Source organism: Kryptolebias marmoratus, linkage group LG1 (assembly GCF_001649575.2).
Source record: "Kryptolebias marmoratus isolate JLee-2015 linkage group LG1, ASM164957v2, whole genome shotgun sequence".
In the NCBI taxonomy this organism is placed as follows: Eukaryota; Metazoa; Chordata; class Actinopteri; order Cyprinodontiformes; family Rivulidae; genus Kryptolebias; species Kryptolebias marmoratus.
In genome coordinates, this window is record NC_051430.1 from 31,517,065 (window position 1) to 31,527,598 (window position 10,534).

The window sequence follows — 10,534 nt, forward strand, 5'->3', positions numbered from 1 at the left end:
TGGTCGTTGAGCTCAGTACCATCCTTTTATTGAAGTACGGTGGTGGTTGTGTCATGATATGGGCTTATTTCTGAGCAGCAGAAGATGTGTAAACAGTGTTTGAGGCGCAGCTCAGTCCTGGAATAAAGATTTATTTAAAAAGTTTTCCTAAAGAATCTAAAACCTTTTCCGTTGCTTTTCGTCTCCATGTTCATCCACTGATGGCGGATCTGTCTAATGTCTGCTTCTCATTTAATTAATGAAATGTTGTTTTTAGCGGTCAGACTCGTTTATTCCAGCTATAAATGAGTAAAGAGGAGAAGTTTTAGTAAAACGGTGTCTGACAGAGGAAAGCCTCTCAGGACTCTAATTGGACAATGAGGGGGTTTGCTGTGTGTGTGTGTGTGTGTTTTCACAGCATATCTGTGTGTGAATGTTTCGATTTTCTTGTAGCGTCCCTCTTGTTTCTGGCTGGCTGCGAGGAGGAAGAGGAGGCGAGGAAGGAGGAGGTGTCACTGAGGGTACAGTGACAGGACAGCAGCTGTTCTCTCCTTCCTCCTCTCTTCCTCCTCATCGGTCCGGATGAACGAAACTCAGGGGAAATCATCACTATGTTTACTCCGACCCCACCCACGTCTTTGTCCCATAACCCCCCCATATCTCTGTTTTCTGCCCCATGATGGGGGTTGTTAGACAGATAGACAGCCCCCCCCCCCTCTTGTAAATGTGTGACCTCTCCATGGAAAAAAGAAAGCGAGAGAAGGGGGAAAATGGCCGCAATTGGTAGTGATGTGAGGACGGGGGGGAGGGGGGAGTAAAGGCCAGACAATTGGTGGTGAGGGATGCACAGGAGAGGGATGAAGGGGGGAGAAAGAGGCCTTGAGAGGGCGATCAATGCGATGTTCACCTGCCGTCCACCTCCCCAATTTAAACAGAAAGGAGCTCTAACGATTTCCCCCGGCCGGCTCCGTCCGACTGATGGAGCCAGGAGGAGAGGAGGCGCAGAGAAAGGAGAAAAATGAGGTTTCCCTGCAGCTATGCATATAGATGGGAACAAAACTGTCTGAAAATTAGCTTTTATTGGTGGAATGCATGTAGTTAAAACCGAAGTAAAGCAGGAAAATGGCTTTTAATGTGCGTGGGAGGGAGGAGGCGTGGAGACAAAATGAGGCTCTTAAAGCAAAAAATTACTCGACAATTAGATGTTAATGATGAAAGCCAAACCCAGAGAAGAACTTAATGTAAGAATAATGGGAGCTGAAGCTGAAGATAAATGGAACCAACGCTGGAGGAGACTCAAATCTGAAAGAAGCTGCAGCTCAGACAGGTCAGGTTTAAAAGGAATGCATGAATAAATTAAAGACAGGAATGAATATCAGCCGCTGCATGACAACACGTTTTATCATTTAAAAAAAACTGCTGCTGCTTTTATAAACTCAGTGTTGCATATTTTGTCCTTCCACCTTAAAGGCTTAAAGTTTCCTGATAACTTCCACTAACTAACAGTCTAACAGTTGTTTTTGTTAACACAGAATCCGAGCTGAAGATGTTTCACTTCAGTAGTTTCCAGTCTGACTCTGATGAAAGTTTACAGTCAGATAAAAAAACAGCAGTTACTGTAAAACCATGTTATGAGTAGTCCCATTGAAATTAAATTTCTGATTAATTCCTCCCAAGGAACCAAACTGATTCTTCAGGCCTGAAACTGAAGAGCAGCTGTGTCGTTTTCAGACAGCTGCCCGGCCTTGTGTGATAAAGTCTTTTAGTCCAACTCCACGTGTGTCAATATGTGATTTAGTCCCGCCGTAGGTTGGAGGTGTCAGAATGAGCAGTTCTACTGTTAGACATCAATATGTCTGTGAAATGTCAGCAGACTAATTCATGGGCGTTTATGGGAGCTGGTGGCCCCAGTGATTCTGAATCTGAATTGACTCTGTGTCATTGTCATATTATCAAATCTACAATAAGACACAGTGATACCTCTGAGCGCTGCTCCTCCTCCTCCTCCTCCTCCTGCTCTCCTGCCCCGACCTGTCAGCCCTGTCGATATGATTATTCCTCCGTTTAATTGGAGTCAGGGAGGAGGATGAGGAGGCTCCAGGTGGGGCTAAAAGACGGAGAACACGGTGAAAAGTGTTCATGGAGCATCAGGTGGCAGCAGAAGATGTTCTTCATGTCATCAGGACCCTGAGGAACCTCAGGAACCTCAGACTGCAGAGCGCTCAGCCTTTTTCTCTGACCTTCCCTCCGTCTCAACTCGATCTGCGGTGTGGAGGGAGAGTTATGTTGGAGCTCAGAGTGTCGGCGATCAGCCACAGCTACTCTGGCTCAGTTTCTGGAAAGAAGCATTTTTGTTTGGGCTATGGTCAGTTAGCTGTGGCGGCCATGATGAATCGTGTTGAAATTAGCAGAGTTTCAGTTCTGCAGAACGCTGTGATCAGTCAGGGAATCACAAAGAGGACATTACTGGCAGAAACTGAAACATCAGCTGGAACGAGGCAAAGGTTTCCTGTTCGCACCGCCTGAATGCAGCTTCGCAGCAGCAGCATCGTGTTGATGTCTGGACTGTTAGCTTTTAGCTGTTTGCTGTTAGCTCTGCAGCTTCGCAGCAGCATCGCGTTGATGTCTGGACTGTTAGCTTTTAGCTGTTAGCTCTGCAGCTTCGCAGCAGCAGCAGCATCAAGTTGATGTGACTGTTAGCTTTTAGCTGTTAGCTCTGCAGCTTTGCAGCAGCAGCAGCATCGTGTTGATGTCTGGACTGTTAGCACGTTAGCTCTTAGCTGTTAGCAGGTTAGCTCTTAGCTGTTAGGTCTCCGGGCAGTTCTCTCAGTCTGATGATGTGTTTTGCTGCTGACCTTTAAACAACTCTGTCCCATCATCCTCTGCTTCTTGTAGAGAGGCCCGCAGGGATCGAACACACACACACACACACACACACACACCAGAGGGAAAGGGTAGTCACACTCACACACTCACACACTCCTGCATGTATAAAGGTTTCTACAGACATGAGAAAACACACACTCTGCATGTAGAAACACACACACACACGGAGGCATCACTGTCGGAGGTTTGGTGGTAATGAGGCCTGTCATCCCTCCACGCTGCCTCCTCTGCCTCCTTCTTCCTCTTTCTTCTTGTATTGATCCACTAACGGATCCCCAATATAACAACTAGCAGTCACTGTGGGAGCCTCTCCTCTTCCTCCTCTTCCTCCTCGACACTCATCCCTCTGGACCATTTAAAAGCCCACAACCACTCTCTCCTCCTCTGCCTCTTTCTGCCTTTCTGCTGGTCGTTTTTAACCCCTCTCTGCCCTCCATCTTGGCTCGGTCTTGTTATTCCGGCTGACAAACGGACGCCGAAGAAGCTGGTTTGTCCATTTGTCTCACCTGGTGGAAAATAGGGTTTTAGATCAGATGTTCCACATCTGTCCTGTAGGTCTGAAACTCTGAGAACAAACGATCGGAATCACAATCAGAAACATTTCAACTGAAATCTGTTTTTACTGAGAAATGATTTCAAATCAAACTCAGAGGTTTTATTTGTTTAACTGAACTACGATCATGTAAAGATGAAATCATAAATAATAACTCATATTTGGTTGATAATAACTCAGTTTACCTGCAGGATCAGCTGCTGGTTAAACTAATTAAATGTCTGATCTGATCTAAACTCTGATTGGTTAAAAACGAAGAAATAAAATTAGTTTTGTTTGAAGTTTTAAATCTTATCTGATGTGAAGGTTCAGGTTTGTGTCATTAATACAGTTTGTCTTTAAATCTTTTATTTCTCCCATTTTTCCTGGAAGAAATTGAGTAAAATCAGGTTTTATTTTTATTTTTTCTTTATTCCCGCCTGTCTGTGTTAATTTTATTTCATTTGGTTTGTTTTAATAAGTCTTTAGTTTAATAAGACGATGACTTATTTTCTGTAACCTCGTACACCCAGAAAGCAGGAATCTAAACAGAATATTATCTTTATAACCTTTATTTCCCTTCCTCTGGCGCTGCTCGGTACGACAGCGGGTTCGACGTGTGGACGGGGTTAAAAACAGAAACAGATACCGGGCTTAGATTTAAAGCTTTCACCTGTTAAAAGCAGGATTTTAAACAGTTATATATATCATATATCAGCCACACGAACCCATAAACATCCTGAAAGCTTCTCTCAGAGAAAACAGATTCATCAGGACAAAGTCCCGAGCCGCACCTTTCAATCGGCCCGCCTGTCAGGAATCTGGTCACCTTTACTTGTTTGTCAGGAGGGGAATAATTTTCCTCCAGGCTTCTCGTTGGGAGCGTCTGACGCCGAGCGGACAGCTGTGATATATTTCAGGCTTTTCTCCTGACTTCCTGTCTTCCTCCTGAGGTTTCTGCTCGACTTTGACCTTTTGTGTTCGGAGCGGTTTTCCTCCGGTTGCGGGTGTTTGTATCTGTTTATCTGCGCGGCGCGGAACAGGGGGAAACAAATCACCCGCTGTACTTCTCATTAGCAGCAGTTTTGTGTCAGCGCAGAGAGATCAGCTGTCAGCTTCTGCAGCTTCACCTTTTACAGACCATAATTACACCGTTTAACGCCGGCCTGCAGCTTTCTCAGCCGGGAGAGGGATTTGCATGTGAGTTCAGCTCACTGCAGTTTTCCGTTTGAATGTCTGTTTGTGTTGTGGTGCTGCGAACAAACAAACAACAACAGAGCTGCTGATTGGCTACAGAAATGATTGGATTCTGTCAGAATCTGAGGTTTGAACTTGTCTCGACTTTCAGGAAACGTCTTGTTGTGATTTTAGGAGAAGTTGAACCGAAGCTTCAGAGCAGATCTCTGATCTGTAAATCTGATTCATGTCTGATTATAAGAATCTTCTGGAACATAACATTTGGATATTTTCTGACTTCTGCTGTTAAACAAAGAACTGATGAAGAACATAATTCTTTTTACAAGAAACTCTGTAAATTATTTATTTAGGAAGAAGTCAACATAAAGTAAAGACTTTATGTTGTTGGTGAATATTACCAGGAAGTAAAAACTAATTATAAAGATGAATTATTTGATGAAGATGAGTTACGAGCTGCTCCAGATCTTTTCATTCATTCATTCATGTTTATCAGTATAAAGATCATTTTCGTTCAGTTCAGTTTTTATTCCTCTTCTTCTGTCAGTAAAAATGTTTTAAGTCAAACCTAAATATTTATAGAAGTTAACTCCATCACTTTATTTGATGATCAGATTATTATAAACCTTATTAACAGCTAATTTAATTATCAGTTTAAATTAATCATCAGATAAAATCCTCTTCACTGATCTATGAACGTTTTCCTCTCGTCGCAGATCTCTTCAAACGATCAGAGGCGTCTCAAACCGTTCGGTCTTTAGTTTCTGTGAACCGGAGCTGGTTGTTGATTTTACCAGCAGTAGATTCCACTAAATGTCCGTTAAAGTTAAAAAATTAGTGTTTTTGTCTCTAACTGGTCCCCAGCAGCCGCAGCTCAGAGAAAAACAGACGTCAGAATAATTACAGTATAATCAGATTTATTGTAGAAAACAGCTGTTGGCACATCTGTCTGATGAAAACAGAACTTGTGAAGTTAAAATCTGCATAAACGTCATCATGAGGAGAAAAAACACATTTTAATGTTAACAGTCCAAATCAAACTTTTACAGGATCTGAGGAAACATCAGAAACTTTTAATAATAAAATGATGAAAACGCTCAGATAAAATGCAGATGTTTGGCACTGAGAGGAAGATTTCCGTTTCACAGCTTTAACAGGTAAAAGTAGAGATTAACAGATGATGGAACCAGGCTCCGTCTGTCAGATCTGCTTCGATATGAACTCAGATACGCTTCTACAAACAGATCATCTCTTTGCACCAGCATGCAGCAGTGGTTTCACTGGTTAGTTTGGTTAGTTAACCCATCTTTACTGTTAGCATGCACTTCAATATCTGGATAATCCTTTGGTGGTTAGTTAAAGTAACTTATGAACTCGTGTTAGCAGCTGGGTGGTAGTTAGGTTAACTGGCTTCCATGGCTGAGCTTTAAACGCTTCTTTGGCTTAAACCGTAGAAAATAAATTTATTTAATACGACTAACTGATAACCATGGTAACCAGATAACCAGGATAACCATGGTAACCAGGATAACTATGGTAACCAGGTGAACTATGGTAACCAATGTAACCAGGATAGCCATGGTAACCAGTGTAAACTGGGTAACCATAGTAACCAGGGTAACCAATGTAACCAGGATAACCATGGCAACCAGGGTAACCGGGATAACCATGGTAACCAGGATAATCAGGGCAACCAGGGTAACCATTGTAGCCATAGTAACCAATGTAACCAGGGTAACCAGGATAACCATGGTAACCAGAGTAACCAGGTTAACCAGGGTAACCATTGTAGCCATGGTAACCAATGTAACCAGAGTAACCAGGTTAACCATGGCAACCAGGATAACCAGAGTAGCCATGGTAACCATGGTAACCGAGCAGCGGTGCTGACGGACTGTAAGGAAGACGGGACCTTGGCACAGTTTAAAGATGGCCTCCGCGGCTCAGACCCTACCAGCCCTCCACCTCCACCACGAAGGGCTCCTTGACGGGAATCCTGCCGCTGTTCACGACCACGCACTCGCTGTACGGCAGGTTCCTGTCGTCGGTGTCCTGCAGCTCGATGGTGTGGACCACGGCCTGCCGACGGAGACGGGCAGTCAACACCAGAAACACCTCAGTCAGGATGTCCTTTATTTTAGGTTCAGGTCAAAGGTCACAGATTCAGGAAAACCATCTGAACCCAAACAGCCTCATGTTTCTAAACACGACTGAGGAGGAAGAGGTGTCCCTGTCTCTCTCTGGGTGTCCCTGTGTCTCTGGGTGTCTCTGTGGGTGTCCCTTTCTCTCTGGGTGTCCCCGTCTCCCTCTGTCTCTTTCTGGGTGTCCCTGTCTCTCTCTGGGTGTCCCCGTCTCCCTCTGTCTCTTTCTGGGTGTCCCTGTCTCTCTCTTGGTGTCCCCGTCTCCCTCTGTCTCTTTCTGGGTGTCCCTGTCTCTCTCTGGGTGTCCCCGTCTCCCTCTGTCTCTTTCTGGGTGTCCCTGTCTCTCTCTGGGTGTCCCTGTCTCTCTCCCTGGGTGTCCCTGTGTCTCTCTCTGGGTGTCCCTCTCTCTCTGGGTGTCCCTGTCTCTCTCTGGGTGTCCCTGTCTCTCTCTGGGTGTCCCTGTCTCTCCCTGGGTGTCCATGTCTCTCTCTGGGTGTCCCTGTCTCTCCCTGGGTGTCCATGTCTCTCTCTGGGTGTCCCTGTCTCTTAGAGCTTGTTTTCAGTCTTTTGAAGTCATTTTGAATGTTTTTATGTCTCTGATATCATTTGTGTCGTTGTGCAGACTCAGAGACATGCTGGTCTTAGCTGGTCCCTGCTGGTCCCTGCTGGTCCCTGTTGGTCCCTGTTGGTCCCTGCTGGTCTTAGCTGGTCCCTGTTGGTCCCTGCTGGTCTTAGCTGGTCCCTGTTGGTCCCTGCTGGTCTTAGCTGGTCCCTGCTGGTCTTAGTTGGTCCCTGCTGGTCCCTGACTTCATTAGTCCCATAAATACTGAAGGACACAGTTTGTTTCCAAACGGGCCCAAAGTATGAGGTACCACTCACCATCCCGTCCAGAACTTTACCAAAGACCACATGCTTCCCGTCCAACCAGGGCGCTTTGGTGGCCAGGATGAAGAACTGAGAGCCGTTTGTGTCCGGACCGGCGTTGGCCATGCTCACCTGGTCCACAAACACAGAGAGACACCCACGTCAGGAGGGACATCTGTATGTCTTCTTTCTGTTAGAGTCCTGTCTGAGGGTGTGTGTGTGTGTGTGTGTGCGTGTGCGTGTGTGTGAGTGTGTGTGTGTGTGTGTGTGTGTATGTGTATGCGCTCACCCAGCCTGCTCCCAGATGCTTCAGCTGGAAGTTCTCGTCAGTGAAAGTCGCTCCATAGATGCTGTGACCTGAACAGAATCAGAACTTTCCTCAGCTGGGTTCAGGTCTGGATGAGCAGCAGGTGAGACCATCTGATTGGGTTTGTGTCCTTCTAAAATCCACCTGTCTTCCTAAATCCACCTGTCCTCCTTAAATCCACCTGTCCTCCTAAAATCCACCTGTCTTCCTAAATCCACCTGTCCTCCTTAAATCCAGCTGTCCTCCTAAAACCCACCTGTCCTCCTAAAATCCACCTGTCCTCCTTAAATCCACCTGTCCTCCTAAAATCCACCTGTCCTCCTAAAACCCACTTGTCCTCCTAAATCCACCTGTCCTCCTAAAATCCACCTGTCTTCCTAAATCCACCTGTCCTCCTAAAATCCACCTGTCCTCCTAAAACCCACCTGTCCTCCTAAAATCCACCTGTCCTCCTAAAACCCACCTGTCCTCCTAAAATCCACCTGTCCTCCTAAAACCCACCTGTCCTCCTAAAGTCCACCTGTCCTCTTGTAAATGAGTAAAAGGTGGGTTCGAGCTGCCGTCTCACCTCCGGTTCCGTCTCCAGCGGTGAAATCTCCTCCTTGGATCATAAAATCTTTGATGACTCGGTGGAACTTTGTCCCCTTGTAGCCATAACCTTTCTGCAGAGACGGACATGAAGACGACTGTGAGCAGGACAATGTCTCACACTTCCTGTCTGCAGAACCGTTTGGACCTAAATGAACTAAACTTTACTTTAGTTTTCAGAGTGAACTGGAAATGTTTCTGCTAATCAGCACAGAGCTGAGGATCAACGTGTCAACATTTCCATCATCTCTGAGAACCTACAGGACAGGAACCATCTGGACGTGCACCGAGAAGACGAGGCAGAGAGAAGACATCTCAAAGTGTCAGAAAAAGTCCAACAGAAGGAAATCAGAAAACTTCCAGTAATTTCTTCTATCTTACCTCTCCAGCTGCCAGAGACACAAAGTTGTTCACAGTCAGGGGGACGACGTCTCCAAAGAGACCGATGACGATCCGACCCACCTCGTGTCCCCCCACGGTGATGTCAAAAAACACCTGGACACAGAACAGGTAGATCACCTGGACACCTGCTTCCAGAGTTTGTTGTTCGACTGATAAAAACTAAAAGCAGCTCCTAACATTTCAGCCTGCGGGTTCTCCCTGATTCTCCGGACTCAGATCCTCTGACTGCTGACTGCTGTCTGCTGCAGGTAAGACACTGACTATCACACAGCTCCACCATCACAGCTTCTAAATGTTTGTATTTATCTGGTCAAAAATAAACTGTTCCGTCAGACCTTTCAGAATAAAAGCACCTGTTTTCACAGTAAACTTATTTTTTCTGCACATCTTCAGTCTTAATCTGAGCGAACGGCGGGAAAACACGCTGCGCGCGTCTGAGTGACACGTGTACAGATGTGCGCGCGTGCGTGCTGCCCCACATGTTCTGGAAGAATCTGACAACGTGCAGAGACCCACCCCCCCCTCGTTTAAATGACCTGCATGTACGCGTGTTCGTGTGTTCGTGCGCACCGCCGCCGCACGCGCCTGCAGCGTGCACGTCGCGTGCCGCGCGCGGAGCAGCTCAGTTCGAGTTCATGCAGATAAAATGCGGACATTTCCTTCGTCGCCCACCTTCTCGGTGACCTTCGGTCCTTTCCGGGAAAACACGCCGGAAACCGGCTGCAGGCAGGCGGCAGAGAGGAGCAGCAGGCCCGGGAGGACCGTCCGGAGCTCCATCCTCACCTCCGGGGGAGGCGGCGGCTGCAGGCCCCGGCTGGAAGCACCGCAGCGGCGGGGAAACGGCGAACCAGAGCCGGGACGAGACCCGGGAGACGGAGCTCCAAACCCGGAGACGTCACTAAGCCACTCCCCCCGGAGGGCGGGGGCTGGGCCGAAGCCTCGCCCTCCTGTGCGAGGGGAGGGGGTCAGGATTTTATAAATATTAGTTTAAATTCATCATTTTCTGCTACTTTCAAAGAGTCTGTTACCGTTTACAGTTTTTATTCTGTTTTGTTCTGTTGTCTCGAGCCGTGGGTCTCAAACTGTGGTACAAATACCACAGGTGGTACTCAGGAGGTAAAAATACGATAAATGAGCTGAAGTTTGGAGTCAGGCTGATAAATAAAGACAATAAAAACTGATCTCAGATAAAATCTATAAATATATCAGACGTTGGACAGAAGAGAGCAGCAGACAGGTTCCAGGATCCTGAACCGTCCTGTCAGGGTTTGTGTCCAAACAGGACAGACTTGTACTACAGTAATATTTACCACAGGTAGTACTTTCAGAGAACTGCTTGAGTTTTAATTTCTTTATTTAGTTTATTTTTACTAGTTTAGTTTTTCTTTATTTCACGATGAGGTCCAGGAAGATGGATGGAACGAGACACATGACCAGAGACTGAAGACCCCCTGAGACATGTCCACCCTGTCCACTCTGTCAAACATGTCCACCCTGTCCACTCTTTCCAACCTGTCATCCACCCTGTCCACCTTGTCCACTCTGGACAGTTGGTAGGACTCCTGCAGGACGTGTCCTCCTTCAGAACCTCCCTGCTCCTTATAGGAACACGTGTCCTCCTTCAGAACCTCCCTGCTCCTC

The 10,534-nt window shown here is 46.5% G+C and overlaps 1 protein-coding gene across 1 annotated transcript; it reads right to left on the reverse strand.

Moving 5' to 3' along the window:
- Nucleotides 1–5,491: 5,491 nt before the first annotated feature.
- Nucleotides 5,492–9,794, reverse strand: LOC108245866 (peptidyl-prolyl cis-trans isomerase C). The gene is made up of 6 exons (XM_017433102.3): nucleotides 9,566–9,794; nucleotides 8,873–8,986; nucleotides 8,472–8,565; nucleotides 7,886–7,953; nucleotides 7,612–7,728; nucleotides 5,492–6,670 (listed from the first exon to the last, which is right to left on the reverse strand). Exons 1-6 carry the CDS (start codon nucleotides 9,668–9,670, stop codon nucleotides 6,542–6,544), a joined length of 627 nt encoding a protein of 208 aa, XP_017288591.1. The 5' UTR covers nucleotides 9,671–9,794; the 3' UTR covers nucleotides 5,492–6,541.
- Nucleotides 9,795–10,534: the final 740 nt, after the last annotated feature.

What these genes read in the sequence shown, in the direction of transcription:
- LOC108245866 (XM_017433102.3), bottom strand. Translation starts at nt 9,670, where the DNA reads ATGGAGCTCCGGACGGTCCTCCCGGGCCTGCTGCTCCTCTCTGCCGCC. An exon ending in GACCGAAGGTCACCGAGAAG is followed by an intron (nt 8,987 to 9,565) that starts GTGGGCGACGAA and finishes TTCTGTGTCCAG; the next exon opens with GTGTTTTTTGACATCACCGT. An exon ending in TGTCTCTGGCAGCTGGAGAG is followed by an intron (nt 8,566 to 8,872) that starts GTAAGATAGAAG and finishes CCGTCTCTGCAG; the next exon opens with AAAGGTTATGGCTACAAGGG.